Source organism: Zosterops lateralis (assembly GCF_965231275.1).
Source record: "Zosterops lateralis genome assembly, chromosome: 30".
NCBI classification, from domain to species: Eukaryota; Metazoa; Chordata; class Aves; order Passeriformes; family Zosteropidae; genus Zosterops; species Zosterops lateralis.
This window is the reverse complement of record NC_139790.1, coordinates 5,165,977-5,182,542: the sequence shown is the minus strand read 5'-3', so window position 1 is coordinate 5,182,542 and position 16,566 is coordinate 5,165,977. Positions and strand designations below refer to the sequence as shown.

Sequence of the window (16,566 nt, the reverse complement as noted above, 5' to 3'; positions counted from 1 at the left end):
TCAGGGCCCCGTGGGAGGGGGAAAGAAAAGGAGAAGCCTCTCTTTTTCTGAAAGAAGAGCAGGAAGAAACTTTATTATTATTGCCTTTGCCACACAGGAGGGACCTGTGGGACATCCCAGAGCTGCTCCTCCTGCACAGGGACAGGGAGAGCCCACCCTGGGGCCAGGCACTTCTCCTCCTCACCCCCCACTGCTGCTGCCATGGGGAGCTTAAGGCTCTGGGCCAAAGTGCACCTCATTTATCAAAAAAAAAACAAAACAAACCAAAAAAAAAAGCACTTCCAAAAATAAGCTGAGCCGCTCTGGGGCTGGAGAGTCCAGAGAGGAGCTCTGGGAGCAGAAAGCGGCTGGGCAGCACTTGGAACGTCCAGTGCAGGACAGAACCTGCTCCACCTCTGCCCAGCCCATGGCAAGGAGAGCCCAGTGGGGGCTGCACAGCAGCACCGGGATCATTTGGTGCTGTTCAGTCACTGGAGCCAAGCACAGAGGTGGCTGAAGAAGAAGCAGAAAAGGAGCAGCCAAAAGAGTCCTCCGGGGAGTTTTATCTGTCCTTGGAGCCCAACTTCTCAATCAGCTCGTGCAGAGGAGCCAGCTCCCGCCTGTCAATGAGGCTGAACTCCTGGCAGGGGAAAAGGAGACACAAGAAGTGAAGGAAGCTGGAAAAAGTATTTCCCTGGGCCAACTCCTGGGACCAGCGCCACTCCTGTTCCTTGTGGACAAATCCAGTTTTGGGGCAACAAAAGTTCTGCCACATTACTGTGCACAGCAAATCACAAAACAGGCTTGAAAAGGGAAGAAAAGGTGCTGGTGCTGCTCCTTCCAAGTCAATTCCCAAACTACAAACCCTCTGAATTCTCCTCCAGTTCTGGTTTTGTTGGCTGCAGATTGGTGATTAAAACCCAAGAGGGAAATTTGAGCACTTACAGCCAACAAAAAAAAAATCCCCACAAAAGCCCAACACCACAAAGGGCTCAGTTGGGTATGAAGGAGGAGCTGGGTGTTACCACCACAGATCTTCAAAATTTCAATCCAAATCCTTCAAAAGTCAAGAGGGAAGGTGAAATGCCTCCCAGCTCACCTGCACAAAGAAGATAAAGTGCTTGAAAGAGGTGTTGAGATGAGCCTCCTCCTGCAGCCGCATCACCGAGTCAAAGTGCTGGTGGTAGATATGGGCGTAGACCCTGAACAGCCGCTTCAGGATGGTCTTGGCCACTGACATGAAGTTCTTGGGAAAGGGGACACCTGGAAGGCAGGGACAGGCAGGGATTAGAGTGTGGCTCAGCCAGGAGGGGCCATCCTGGGGCACACAGCTGCACCCACCGATCTTGGAGGGGAAGAGTGTCTCGTCATCCAGCTGGTCCTGCACCCACGTCATCAGGTAATCGATGTACTTGGGCGCCGAGCACTTGATGGGTTTCTTGATGTTGGTGCCATCAGCCCAGTGATACTCGTACCTGTGGGGTGGGGGATTCAGCCCTGGCTCCCACAGGAAAAACGGGATTTCAGGCCCTGGGACTCCCTCCTGATCCCAGGAGCAACACCTGAGTCACTCAGGGCTGAGGAGAGCAGCGCCTGTTTGGGTTTCCTGGCCTGAGCTGGGGTCAGGGCAAACCCCTCCAAAATCACAGAATTATGGAATATCCTGACCCACTGGGATCATGAATCCAGCCCTGGCCCTGCACAGACCCCCAGCAATCCCTGGGAGCAGTATCCAAACGCTCCTGGAGCTCTGGCAGACTTGGGACTGTGCCCATTCCCTGGGGGGCCTCTGGGGGAAAAACCTTTCTCTGATCTCCATCCCAAATTCCCCTGGAACAGCTCCAGCCATTCCATCAGATCCTGTCCCTGCTCCCAGAGATCAGCAGTGCCACTCAGATGTTAAAAATGACCCTCAGCTCTGTGGCAGCCTCCTCTGACATCATGCTTAAAACAAGCCAAAAACTGACCAAAGGGGCATTTGGGCCATCACCCCTCCCTCAGTTCCCCTCTGTGGCTTTCAGATCCAGGAATTTGGGTCACACGAGACTTCTCCCACTGGGCTGGACATGAGCCAAAGGCTTCTGGAGCCTCTAGATCCCAGGGCAGACCCTGCTATCACCCCACAACAACACAGTCCCCTTTCCTCTTAGATATTTTACAAGATCCCTGAAAAGCAGCAAAACCCTCTGTTTTTCACCCAACCACAAGCGCAAGCGAGCACTGCCACTTGAGCAGGAAGTTGTGACAGGAAATGGCCCCAAAAACAGAGCCAGGAACTGGCAGAGCAGATCCTGTGGGGTAGGAGATCAGGACAGGAGGTTCCATGGCACCCACAGGATGCTGGGCTCACAAACTGAGAGCCTTGGCAACCTTCCCAAGAGGATTCTCAGCTGTGGCTTTGCCCTGGTAAAATACACAAGTGCAGAACCAACCCCTGGCATCCCTGCAGGAATTCACACCTAAAATCAACCAGGTGGCCCCAAAAAGGGTTCACTCTCTTCTTTCCACTTCCCATGAGGTCCCAAACTTCTCTTACAGAGCAGTGCCACCACGTTACACAATTTAAATTATTAAATTAAAAGCTGTTTAATGTGCCTCCTGAAAATTCACCACATCCCTGGAAGTGTCACAGGCTTGGATGGGGCTTGGGTCAGTCTGAGACAGCGGAAAGTGTCCTGCACATAGGACTGGATGGGATTTAAGGTCTCTTCCAAACCAGACCATTTCATGATTCCCTCAGACTCTCAACAGCAAGACCAGTCCCTCTCAGCCAAATCTTTCACCAGCTTCTAAACAAAGGGAAGGATGAGGAAAAGAGACACCCAGCTGGTGTGACCAAAATGACACCAGCGGAGCAAAATGTGGCACCTCAATCCCACCTGGATTCCATCGTTTTTCCAGCTCCATCCTCCACCTCTCCCTGCTCCAGTTGGGGCTGCCCCCTCACCTGGGCCCTGCAGACATGACGGGGCAGCTGCTCTCGGTGCAGAACTCCGTGATGGTCCCATACAACATGTTGATCTGGTTGAAGAAATCCACGGCTGGAAAGGAAACGCCTTGAGGTGAGCCAAGTGTGAGCACAACGAGGCTGCAGCACCTCCCAAGGCTTCCTGTTGCAGCATCCAGGTCCCACAAAAGTCTTGGCAAAACCAAACCCTTCCCTAAAACGTCACCTGACTTCCAGACATTTCAGCCATCCAGGAATTTGGATTGATTCGCCCATTTTTAAACCTGAGCTCCACTTAGCATTCCATGGAATAAGTAGATTTCGCTTCCAGGCTCCTCAAAAACCTCATGGATTTGGTGATACAAGAGAGACCTTCCTCAGGTTGAGCACTCCTGGCCTGAATCTCTACATTCCTTGCTTAAAATTACTTTTTTTCCTTCTCTAACCTCCAAATAAACAAAGGTCAAGGCCAGGGGAGCAGATGCTCAAACCAAATTGGATTTGAAAACAGAAAACAAAAAAAGAAACTCCACAATCCTGGAGTTTGGGGAAAATAGAGCTATACTTTCTCCCAGGATTATTCATGCTGCAGCTTTAACAGGCAACGGTGCTGATTTTCTAACTCTAAAAATAATCATTCACAAACCAAAATCCCCTCCGTGAGCCTGAACTGGTAACCCCCCCCCCCCCAAAGCACAATCACACGGCTTTGGTGCAGCTTTGTCTCTTCCTCCTTGCACAACACCCCCCTGACATGGGCCCTGCTTCTGCTGCTTTTATCCCACCTCAGCTACCCCAGCCTGGGGAATTCAGGGGTTTGTTTGAGGATAAACCCCGGGTTTTGGGGTTTTCCCTTTCTCAGAGGACTCACTGTTCACAGCAATCCACTCGTTGAGGTCCTCCCCGTCGGGCAGCATCACAGCCTGCCGCAGATTCCCGCTGCCCAGCGTGGCCTCAGCATGTTTGAGGAGCTCGTACTGGTGGGATCCTTCTGGAATGTTCTTCTTCGGCTTGAATGTTTTCGAAGACCGGCTCCCACTGAGAAGAGGAGAAGCATTTCCAGTTTGCCACAGAATCATGAAATCGGTAAGGCTGGAAAAGATCCCCAAGATTATCAAGTCCAGTGCAGCTCAATCCCTACGGTCACCACTCCCGAAGGCCACATCCACCAGTGTTTGCGAGATGCCAAGGGATGGGGACTCCACCACTGCGCCGGGCAGCCTTTCCAACCCTTGCAACGAAGAAATTTCCCCTAAAATCCGATCAAAACCACCCCTGGTGAAACTTGAGGCCATATCATCTGATCCGCTCAGTTTCCCCAGAGCTGATGGACGCCCTTCCTTGTACATTCCTAAGGATTCTTTTCACTCACAAGAGGAAGCTCATGGTGAGACGGACCAGGCCGGGCTGAGAGGAGACGAAACAGGGTAAGAGAAGCTGGAACGGAATGAGAGCAGCGGGCAGGGACTGAGGAAGCGAGAAGAGCTGGGGGAAGCGGGAATGCACTGAGAGAATCGGAAATGGGCTGTAGAGAGAGGGAAGGGAAGAGGGATCGGGAAGGGCTGAGGGAGCGGGCGGAAGAAGAGTGGCCGGGATGCGGGAGCGGAGTGGGCTGAGGGAACGGACTGAGGGAGGCGGGAGCGGGCTGAGGGAGCGGAAAGAGCTGAGGGAAGCGGGGCCGCGCTGAGGGAATCCGCTCCGGGCGGAGGGAGGCGGGAAGGGCTGAAGGAGAGCGAAGGGCCGAGGGAGCGGAATGAGCCGGGCCGGGCCGGGCCGGGCTGCGCTGAGGGAGTGGCGGCGGCTCCTGGCGGGACCCGCCCGCGCCGCCAACTCTCGCGAGAGCTCCAGCAACGGGGCGGCCAGCTGGCTCAGGCGGCGTTGCCTCGCCTTGAGCCTTCAAGCGGTGGCCACGCCTACGTGGGCGCAGCCCAAGAGATGAGCCCGGGCAAGGCAAAAGTGAGGCTGGAAGCCCCAAAAGTGGGGCTGGAACACCCAGACAGCATCCCACCCCCCCGGCCCCGTGCGCCTGGGCACCCAAAGAATGGGACTGGGAGCCCCAGAGACCTCTCTGCGGCAGCTTGGGAACCCCCAGACTGACCTGAGACCCCCAGAGACCCCTCCCCGTGCGCTGGGAAACCCCCAAAACGGGGCGAAAATCCCCGGGGGGTGGGAGGCGGGGGTACAGAACGACGGACGCCGACAGAGCATCCCGCCGGAGCGAGGAGGGCGGACTTTTATTGAGTCCCCACGCCCTCCCGCGGCAGTGTGGCTCAGAGCGCGGTAGCAGCGGCGCCGGACCCTCTGCGCCGGGATGTGGAGGGGTAGAGCCAGCCGGGTTCCCTGGACCGACGGGCTATAGGGGGAAGATCGGACACCCACCGAAACATTCCCCCGGCGCAGCGACGACGGACACCCACAGACCATCCCCCGGGACCAGGAAGACAGTGCCGGGACTGGCCGTAGATGACGACTGACACCTGCCGGAGCATCCTCCTGGAGGCGTGAACGACGGACACGGACAGAGCATCCCCCCGAACAACGATGACAGAAACCCACCGTAGCATCCTCCCGGGGGACGAGGACGACGGGAACCGACAGAGCATCGCCCGGGGCCAGGAGGATGGAGCCCACACCCCGGTGGTGCCCCGGGCTGACCAGGACAGAGCGCCGGAGTCCCGGCACCGCCCGTGCCCCTCAGCGTCCCCGCCTCAACCGAGGTAAGTTCAAATAAAATCGGCAAAAATCACATCAAACGCTGGGACTGATCTTTGCTTGCCCAACGAGTCGCTCGCCAGGCAAACGAATCACTAAGCCCACGCCCTGGCCGTGGCAGAGGGGATGGAGAGCCCCGGGCCTCGGCTGGGGCCCGGAGCACACGTGGTCCCAGCTGCGTATCCAGCTGCCAGAGCTCAGCGGCCCATGGTATTGACAGCATTCAGTCCTCTGTAATTTTTTCTTTTTCAGGACGATGGTGTTCGTCTGAGGCACGGACAGCAGCGGGTCAGAAGTCTTTTTTGGCTTTTAGTTAGTTTATCTAGCTGAGGCAGAGATGCTTCCTGGACTGTGTTCTTCCTATTTCTTGGGACTGTTTAAACCTGCTCTGAACAGAAAAACCCAGAGGAGCCCTGGGGAGCTGCACCTGCCATCCACCAGAGCTTGGACCTCTGGAGGGACAGATAAGGGACAGACTGAGTCGAACTACAGCCATGGCAAGGATATTCTCAATTTGCCATCTCAGTCTAGAACAAGAGGTTTTATGGTTTCATATTATTCATTCTTATGCTTGTGGGCACTTTTTTGAATAAATAGTTTTTTCCACTTTTCTCTGAGGAAGTTCTTTTCTCAGACTGGCTGTGGGGAGGCAGCATTGGGGTTTGCTCTCCATAGGAACCCTATTTCAGGGATTTTCTCCCAAATTTGCCCTAAACCAGGACAATACATTTTTTTATTGGTGCCCACCTGTGTGTGTCCAGAGAGTGGAAAAAACTTCTATTGATTATTGATTGCATTTTGGTTGTTCTTTGTGTGGGGATAAAGTAGTCAGTAGCCATGTTGCTCCTTGAACTCCTAATGTCTCTTGGAATAGTCCTTTCTGTGTTTCTGTTCCTTAGGCATTTTTGAGGTTTTAACACCTTTCTGGTTCCTAGGTTTGTTTTCTTATCTGGAAATAGCTCCAATGTTGTCCCTAACACACAGCTTTTACACTAGAGGTGCACGAATTAGGATAGCTCTTTTCCTGGGCTCAGTGATTATGATTTATGAGAAGTTTATACAGGCACTGGTGTTTGTGCCACGTATGCTTGGTTTATGGTTTCTTTGTCCTAGCCTGTGTCCCAGTTCCAGCAGCATGTTTTGGGGATTTATGAATAAGTGCACGCAGTTTGTTAGAGGAGGAATAGGGGATGAAGCCTTTCAGCCTTTCCTTTCCTTCTCTTTGGAGTCAGTTACCTCACTTTTGGAGAATGTTCAGTGTCCCCTGAATGACATGAAAGATACCACCTTCTTGGTCTTTCATATGGTGAGCTTCCTCTATGTGGTTTGTAGCTGGTCCAGGATGAGGGCTGAGATTTCCAGAGGGGCTTATGAGACTGCTGACCCAGAAGTAGAGCCAGAAGCAGAGGCAGGTGTGGAAAATCCTGAGTGGTGTGGAGAATGGGAGGATATGGGCCAGACCTTGAAGGAATTTTCTGATCCCTCAGCTTGGGAATTTTCACGTGAACAAATTCATAATTCAGATGAGGTGGGGAAATATCTGGAGGACAACTGCCATGATGACTGTAAGGAGAAAAAGCTCATTGCAATAAGCTGGGCCCTGGCATATGCTTATTGCACACTGCTAGATACTGTAGGGCAGCAGACAGAGGCAGGGGGGCAGGGAGATAAATCAGCAGCTACTGCAGTCGCTCAGGCTGCAGCCAACACCCCAGTTACTCAGACAGCAGCTAAACCAGATAGTGAGCCTAAGACAGCAGCTAAACCAGACAGTGAGCTTAAGACAGCAGCTAAACCAGACAGTGAGCTTAAGACACTGTCAGTCGCCTCAGTAAAGAAGCGCACACACAAAACCGATCGACCAGTGGATGATGATCTCGGTGATGGATCCTCCATGCCTCCCAACACCCAATCAGAAGCCCAACCAACTGATACACAATCAGAAGCCAAACAAACTGACACAAAATCAGAAGCCCAGCCTGCTGGCACAAGATTGGAAGCCCAACCAGCTGGCACAAGATCAGGAGCCACTATTGAGTCCTTTTCCCTGAAGGACCTTCGTGCCTAAGAAAGGATTACTTTTGACAACCTGATGAATCGCTAATTAGTTGGTTCGTCTGTCTTCGGGATCCTGCAGGTGAGGCTACAATGCTGGATGGCACTGACACAAGGCTTTTGGGATCCCTGTGACATGATCTGGTTACCAACCAAGGAATGATGAGGGAGGCTGCCCCTTGCAGTCTCTGGGAATGGGTCCTGGGAAGTGTGGCACAAAGATATCTCTGTGCAGATGATCTCTATATGCAGCAAACCCAGTGGAAGACCATAGAACAAGGGATTCGATGCTTGAGAGAAATGGCAGTGGCGGAGATTGTCTTCTCAGATGACCTAAACACTAAGAGCTCAGACTTGGTACCATATACACCCATGATGTGGTGAAAACTTCTGACTTGGGCCACAAGAATACTCTTCTGCTTTAGCAATATTGCAGTGGGATGACACGGAGGAGACCGTGCTGGATATGGCAAAGAAGCTCCAAACATATGCAGATGCTGTGCATGGTCCAACACATGCAAGAATTCCAGCTGTGGAAACCTGTCTGCAGAAATCAGAAGACAAGAAATGGGAGAATCCCAATACACTCAGGGAGAAGATTGGAGAGGAGATGAAAGAGGGCTTTCTGTAAATCTTGGCAGTATAGATCAGAGGTTCTGGCACCAAGCACAGTTGTTCCCCAGATAGGGAGAGAAGGGACACTCTACAAGCTGAGCTGTGGTCATTATTGCATGATTGTGGAGAAAATATGAGGAGATGGGATGGAAAACCTACTGCTGCTCTGGCACAACAGGTGTCTGAACAAGAGGACAGCAAGGCTCAGAGAGGAAGTTCCACCAAAAAGGAAGTAGCTCCAGTTAGCTAGGGAAAGACAGATAACCAAGCTTAGAGAGGCCCTGTCTCTAGCCAGGTAGAGGCTAGGAAAAACTGTGTTTTTTGGACTGTGTGGATTTGTTGCCCTGGCAACTTAGAACCACAACAATGTGAGGCCTTGGTTGAAACTGGTGCGCAGTGCACAGTACTCCCATCAAGACATGTGGGGGAAGAATCTGTTTCTATTGCTGGTGTGACAGGGGGATGACAGAATTTTATTTTGATGGAAACTGATGTGAGCCTGACTGGAAATGAGTGGAAGAAACACCCTATTGTGACTGGCCCAGAGGCCCCATACATTCTGGGCATAGACTTCCTCCCAAATGGGCATTTCAAAACCCAAAGGGACTCAGGTGGGTGTTGGGGACAGTGGCTGTAGAGACAGAGAGTGTAAAGCAATTGAACACCTTGCCTGGACTATCAGAGAGCCCAACTGCTGTAGGACTTCTGAAGGGGGAAGAGCAACAAGTGCCAATTGCCACTTCGACAATGCATCGCCAACAGCACAGAACAACTGGAGATGCTGTGATTCTCATCCACAAGATGATTCGTGAGCTGGAGAGCCAAGGGGTGGTCAGCAAAAGGCACTCACCCTTCAGCAGCCCCATCTGGCCTGTGCACAAGTCTGACGGAGAATGGAGACTGACTGTGGACTACTGTGCATTGAATGAAGTGACCCCACCACTGAGCGCTGCTGTGCCGGACATGCTGGAACTCCAGTACGAGCTGGAGTCCAAGGCAGCCAGGTGGTACGCCACTATTAACATTGCCAATGCATTTTTCTCCATTCCTCTGGCTGCAGAATGCAGGCCTCTGTTTGCTTCACCTGGAGGGGCATGTAGTACACCTGGAACGGACTGCCCCAGAGGTGGAAACACAGTCCCACCATCTGCCATGGACTGATCCAGGCTGCACTGGAGAAGGGTGAGGCTCCGGAACATCTACGGTACATCAGTAACATCACTGTGTGTGGGAACATTGCAGCTGAAGTGTTTGAGAAAGGAGAGGAGATCATCCAGATTCTGGTGAAAGCTGGTTTTGCCATCAAGAAGAGTGAGGTGAAGGGACCTGCCCGAGAGATCCAGTCCCTGGGAGATGGAGTGGGAAGATGGACGGCGTCAGATTGCCACCGAGGTCATCAATAAGATCACAGCAATGTCTCCACTGACCAGCAAGAAGGAAACACAAGCTTCCCTAGGTGCCATAGGCCTTTGGAGAATGCACATTCCTGAGTACAGCCAGATTTTGGGCCCTCTCTACCTGGTTACCCGGAAGAAGAACTATTTCCACTGGGGCTCAGCAACACACCTTGGCTCAGATCAAGCAGGAGATCGCTCATGCAGTAGCCTTTGGCCCAGTCAGGACAGGACCAGATGTGAGGAATGTGCTTTATTTCGCAGCTGGGAGCCATGGTCTGCCCTGGAGCCTTTGGCAGAAGGTGCCTGGGGAGACTCGAGGCCGACCATTGGGATTCTGGAGCCCAAGTTATGGAGGATGTAAAGCCAATTACACTCCAACAGAGAAGGAAATCTTGGCCGCCTATGAAGGAGTTCAAGCCACCTCAGAACTGACTGCACAGAAACACAACTCCTCCTGGCACCCCGACTGCCAGTGCTGGGGTGGATGTTTAAAGGAAAGGTTCCCTCGACCCACCACGCCACCGACACCACATGGAGCAAATGGACTGCCCTCATCACACAGCGCGCCCGTATTGGAAACCCAAACCACCCTGGGATTTTGGAGATAATTACAAACTGGCTGGAAGGGGAAAACTGGTCTTACAGATGAAGAGAAGCAGGGACAAGTGACACGTGCTGAAGAAGCTCCACTGTACAACCAACTGCCAGCAGAAGAAACACACTATGCTCTTTTCGCTGATGGTTCCTGTCACATTGTGGGGATGAAGCGGAAGTGGAAAGCAGCTCTGTGGAGCCCCAGACGACAGGTCGCACAAGCCACTGAAGGAGAAGGTGGGTCAAGCCAACTTGCTGAACTCAAAGCCATTCAATTGGCCCTGGACATTGCTGAAAGAGAGAAGTGACCAAAGTTCTACCTCTACGCTGATTTGTGGGTGGTAGCCAATGCCCTGTGGAGCTGGCTGGAAAGGTGAAAAAAGGCCAACTGGCAGCATAGAGGAAAACCAATTTGGGCTGCTGAAGAGTGGAAAGACATTGCTATCAGGGTAGAGAAGCTACCTGTGAAAGTCGGCCATGTAGATGCCCATGTCCCCAAAAGTCGGGCTAATGAGGAGCACCGAAACAATGAGCAGGTAGATCAAGCTGCAAAGATAGAGGGGTCAAAGATAGACTTAGATTGGCAGCACAAGGGAGAGTTGTTCCTAACTCAATGGGCCCATGATGCCTCAGGTCATCAGGGCAGAGATGCCACCTATAAGTGGGCACGAGACCGAGGGGTGGATCTAACCATGGACAGTATTTCTCAGGTTATCCACGACTGTGAGATGTGTGCTGCAATCAAGCAGGCCAAGCGGGTGAAGCCCCTGTGGTATGGTGGGCAGTGGTCCAAATATAAGTATGGGGAGGCCTGGCAGATTGACTACATCACCCTTCCCCAAACACACCAAGGCAAACACTATGTGCTGACCATGGTGGAAGCCACCACTGGCTGGTTGGAGACCTACCCTGTGCCTCATGCTACTGCCCAAAACACCAACCTGGGCCTGGAAAAACAAGTCCTGTGGAGACATGGCACCCCTGAGAGAATTGAGTCAGACAATGAGACCCATTTCAGAACAGCCTTATAAACACCTGGGCCCGAGAACATGGTATTGAATGGATATAGCACATCCCTTATCATGCACCAGCTGCCAGGAAAGTTGAATGGTTAAGGGACTACTTAAGACTGCCCTGAACACACTTGGTGGGGGACCTTCAAAATTTGGGGAATGAACTTAGCAAAGGCGACCTGGATGGTCAACACCCAAGGGTCCATCAACCGAGCTGGTCCTGCCCAGTCTGAACCCTTGCACACAGTGGATGGAGATAAAGTCCCTGTGGTAGACATGAAAGGTATTTTAGGAAAGACTGTTTGGATTAACTCCACCTCAGGCAAAGGCAAACCCATCCATGGGATTGTTTTTGCTCCAGGGCCTGGTTACACTTAGTGGATAATGCAAAAAGATGGGGAAACCTGTTGTGTGCCACAGGGAAACCTAATTTTAAGTGTGAATTTGGTGGAAGAGTTCATTGTTTATAGTGGAGTTTATTAATTTAGGTATGATGCAGATGGTAATAAAATAAGGGATGGATAATGTCTTGGGTTACGTAACCAAAGAAAAAAAATTATTCTATTCCATCTGTTGAAACTAGCTGGGGGATTGTTTTCTTTATCTCTTGTAACTCCAGGGGGGAAGGGGGGGGAGTGCCTTCTGATAATGGGCCAGCTGTTAAAACCAGGTGGAACAATGTTCTTTATCTCTTTCCACCCTCCAGGGGATATCTTCTGTTACTGGGCCATTAAGGCTCACCAATGACATGATACATTACATTATGCCATTGGGAGATGCTTCACCCAGTGGGGAGAGCCAAACCATTCCTACCCAGATAAAAACTGAGATGTAGGGACACCAGACTCTGGTTTTCCACTGGATTCCGAAAGGAAGATCCGACCCATCTGGCCATTACTGGTCCCTTTCTACAGGACCATCTCTACTCCAACAGAACCACATCTGCCACTCCAGGAGGGCTTACTTTGGACTGCTTCCAACACCCTGACCAACACGGTTGTATTTTTGTCGGGTTGTATTTTTGACTCTGTCAGGGTTTCTAGGATTTTCTGTGTTTTGTTTGCTTGTTTGTACAACTACATTTCTATTCTTAATATTTCTAGTAAAGAGACTGTTATTCCTATTCCCAAATCTTTGCCTAAAAAGCCTTTAATTGCAAAATGATAATAATTTGGAAAGGGGGTGGTTTACATTCTCCGTTCTGAGGGAAACCCCAGCTTTCCCTGGTAGACACCTGTCTTGCCAAACCAAGACTTACTGTTGTTTTACTGCTTTGGTATCTGGATGCTGAATTCTCTTCAGATTAGTTTGTATCACATTTAAGTGTTGTTTAATTTAAAATTCTTCTTAAGTTTTGTTAAAAGATGCTTCTTTAAATTTCAAAGTATAGGTTTTTGTTTTTTTCAGTAAAAAGGCAACTCTGACTGAAAGCAGCTGTGATGACCTGCTAATGATCTCCTGTTTGTAGATGGAAGAGGATGCAATTTGATTGTATGCCTTGAAACCACGTTGATGTGGGGGTTTTTAGGTTAATTCTGTTTTTTGAATGAAGCCAAATTTTTTACAGTGTTAAGGTCGCTGGAGAGATGAAAAGCAATAAATGCAGTGCCTTATTACCTATCAAAGATTTCAACAATTTCTGATTTCTTAAACAAGAATGTTGGCAAATTTGCCAGCTGAGAAAACACAAGGTACAGTTGCAAGAAGCTACTCAGCTGTTCAGCACTCTGTCAAATTGCATGTTATTATATTTGTTTTTCAGTAACCCTGCACTTTAAGAAGTTTTACTAAATTCCTGTTCTGGTGAAATTTGCAGTTGCCATGGGTTTTTCTCATAACTGATTTACTTATAAGTTTCATATGCTTGTTGAGACTTTTACCCCTCCAGTATGCCATCATGCGATTATTCTACTTATGGATTGTTCACTTTTTCATTTTATTTTTTGTGTTGATTGTAGTACAACAAGTTACATCTTGTCATATTTATAGTTGTATTGAGTGTGATGGTTGACTTGACTTTTCTTGTGTACCTTGTGTTTTCCTGAAGTAATAATTGAGGTACATTTTATTAATTTGATGTTCTTTTAGGGCAGAGTTCTACTGAATTCATCTGGTTAAGCTTTATTGCTGTCAAAATTCATTGATACCAGGTTTGAGTGTTATTCAGTCTGAGTTAGTATGGCTTTTCCTAGTCAGTTGTTTGTTCAGTGTTTTCTTTTTTATGCATCTTGATACCCATGGGTTGTGGCCGTGAAGGCTGTGCAGGAGGCAGAGTTGTTTGGGCTTTTCTGTGTTTTCTAGGGGTTCTTCAGGCCTCTTGATGTCTTTGAGCTTGGGCGGAAGGTGGAAGCTTTTGGGGACCTTATTCTGAGTGCTAGAGAGACTCTCTGGCCTTTTTCTTCATGGAGTGTTGTTGTCCATCCTTGCTGTGGGATGCTGTGTGTCTTTTCAGCTTTGAATTGGGTTTGTCAGTGTGGTCTCTTTTTGCTTCCATCCAGTTTTTCGGATTCCAACTCCTTTGGTGAAAGAGCTCATAATTTTATCTCCCTTTTTGTTTCATTTTACAGTTATAAATACATGACTGTTTAGAATATATTATCTCAACTCTTGCAAATAGTTACAGCTGCTGTATTTTTAAGACAAAAGGTTACAGGTGACTTCACCCCTGATCAGTCACAACCGTGGTTTAAGCATGATAAAAAGAAAGGCTTAGCTAATCAGGGGAAGATCCTGAGGAAGAAGGAACCAAAAGTATTGGAGAAATGGTTTGGGAAGACTAGAAGACTGACAAATGGGAGAGACCCTTACTGCTGTGAGGAATCTGCTGTGAGGTCAGTCTAGGTTGGTAGCTGGAGCCTGCAGTAGGAGTTTTGCAGTCCTAGTCGAGCTGGTGAAGGCCTATGGTTAGAGGCAGCAAGGGAATACTTGTATTCTACTGTCATAGTCCTACTAGAACACAATCATATTCTAGTAAGAAATAACCAGCAGTCAGAGTCTGCAAAAGGAACCCTACGGTGGGAGTTTATTGCAGTCAAAGGTCAGTGAATTGTTAGGATCAGGATGGCTGAATTATAAAAAAAGAATAAACCAGGACCTTTTCACATCTTTGGACAAGAGTCTGTAGCTTGATCATTTTTATCTCAAATGTGAAGTGTGACTATTAATTGTATGGTATGAGCTTACTGATATGATAATAGGTATTATTCATAAGGTGATATTGTGTTATAGCCGGCTTCTTAGAAAACAGCTGTTGTTTCAAGATTTTATTTATTTTTTCTTTCATTGCTTTAAGCATTTCGTAACTGCTGTTGCTAAGGATTTTGTTTTAAGTATGTTGTATGTTTTTGTTAAGTACGTTATGTTTTAAGTACATTGTTCTCTAGCTGTTTATGCTAGTTTCTCCACTAGCTCAGTGGTTTGATCCAGTGCTGTCTCATGATGTTTAAGTATTTTTCAGAGTTCCAATAAACGATATCTGAACTGCATGGAAAACCTCCTTTGAACTGAGGATATTGAGAATATTGACAAGACCTTTAGTTCTTGTTACTAAGAAGAAGCACTCTGACAGTTTGCCATGTTTAAGGCATCCCTATCCTGAGGGAATTTCAGAGGAGACCAGTTATTAGATGGTTCAATTAGTCCTTCACCCTAAGAATCTTAGGAACCTTTCTTTGAAATATGTCTAGAGAATTCTCTTCCAGTTAGAGCTCAGGCAGTGGCCAGCCTTAGCTCTATGTGGATGGTAAATTTGCCAATAGACCCAGGTGTTTTCTGCCTTAAAACAATATTCAAGTTGGCAGTTTGACCCTATGGATATAAGAGCTGGAGCTGTCTTTGACAAGAACCTGGAGAATCAGTATGCGGAGAATGATTGTCCAAATCTTCACTGATTTGTGGTTTATCAGCCATCTGCAAACTCTGGGATGATGGTACAATATTTCAGAGATTGCTAATTACCTAATTTCACATGTGTTAATGATTAAGGGTATTATCTGAAATATTCCTGAGGGCTGTACCTGACTTAGTCCTGATTGCTGTCAGTTTCTTGTTTCACTACATATATAGTTTTGTCTTGTTATTCCCTTCATGTTCTTAGCAAGAGTCATGCTGTCTTTAACACAAAAACCAAAAACAACAAAAAAGGGGGAATAAGTTAGAATTTAGTGCCTTGAGAAGGTTGAATAATGCAAGATGCACATTAGAACTTTAGACAACAGATAATTTTGAATAACGCAATAGTTATATTAGAAATTTGGGAAAAGAGTTATCAAATCTAAATTTCAGTTTTGAGCTCAGATCACATCTGCCAGAGGGGTTATGCGTTCAGATCTACCAAGTTTTTGGTTGTAATTTACATGCAACTGGAAAACAAGTAAGTGAAAAAAGACTTTGTAACATAGCTGCACGAAGTTTCCCAAAAGAGTTTCAAGGCTTTTAAGGGAAAATCCACTTCATCAATATAGCAATTTTTTTTCAGAATTTTTTTTTCAAATTGATTCATTAACTTAAAGAGAAGAGGTGCGTGTGTTTGTATCATTAACAAGTTAGGAGTAGTCATCTGTTCATTTGATCAGATATTGATTGCCTCTGAGAGAAATGACGTCCAGTGAGAAGAAAAATGACTTCATCACCATCCAGCCTTCGTAATCAGAACAGGAGCAAAAGTAGGACTGCCAGAAGATGGCTGTGCCTGGAGACTTACAGAGGAAACTTGTCAACAAAAGCTTAATGTCATCATCATGGTATAGTGTTTCTACTAACTTTGTTCAGCTACTTCCTGTTCCAGGTTCTCAAAAAGACATTTAGTGACACCAAGAATCAGCATTTTCAGCTAATGGACCTTTTCCCGAGTCTCAACTATTTGGACTTTAAAATAATGGTCATTTATCTCAAGTTCCCCTAGAGGTATTGGACATTATTTTTATTTTGCTCATGCTGTGAGACCCTGTGTCAGTGACATGACTGGATTTAATAAGTATGGTTGATTCTGGTTGGTTTTTTATGTATCTTGTCCCGTATGTAATAAATAACCGATAATAGCCTTAATAAGATGCAAATTGTTTTCACAGCAGAACATACGGTCAATGTCCTAGTCCCACATCCCAAGAGCAATGGTGTCATGCTTGACCCCAATTTTCTGTGGAATGAGAACGTGGCTGAGTATTGCCATAGTTGGACTTGTTCTGGAGGTGCTGGTGAAGGTGCAGCTATGGAAATGTTTCCACCAGGTATTCTTTCTGGTCTGTAGAGATGG

At 48.3% G+C, this 16,566-nt stretch overlaps 1 protein-coding gene across 2 annotated transcripts; it reads right to left on the bottom strand.

The window, feature by feature from the left end:
* Window positions 1–42: 42 nt before the first annotated feature.
* Window positions 43–4,717, bottom strand: MOB1A (MOB kinase activator 1A). Of its 2 annotated transcripts, XM_083880591.1 has the most exons (6): window positions 4,299–4,717; window positions 3,798–3,964; window positions 2,927–3,020; window positions 1,321–1,454; window positions 1,079–1,242; window positions 43–619 (listed from the first exon to the last, which is right to left on the bottom strand). In XM_083880591.1, the coding sequence occupies exons 1-6, from the start codon at window positions 4,310–4,312 to the stop codon at window positions 542–544; spliced, it is 651 nt and encodes a 216-aa protein (XP_083736717.1). In that variant the 5' UTR covers window positions 4,313–4,717; the 3' UTR covers window positions 43–541. The 2 variants fall into 2 exon arrangements, with proteins under 2 accessions (XP_083736717.1, XP_083736716.1); XM_083880590.1 differs by lacking the exon at window positions 4,299–4,717 and having other exon boundaries at window positions 3,798–4,286.
* Between the last annotated feature and the right edge of the window lie 11,849 nt (window positions 4,718–16,566).

Coding starts and splice junctions, on each gene's coding strand:
- MOB1A (XM_083880590.1), bottom strand. CDS start 4,005: ATGATTCTGTGGCAAACTGGAAATGCTTCTCCTCTTCTCAGTGGGAGC. Junction 1,455..2,926: donor GTCATGTCTGCAGGGCCCAG/GTGAGGGGGCAG, acceptor CCCACCCCACAG/GTACGAGTATCACTGGGCTG. Junction 620..1,078: donor ACTTTATCTTCTTTGTGCAG/GTGAGCTGGGAG, acceptor TTCCCCTGCCAG/GAGTTCAGCCTCATTGACAG.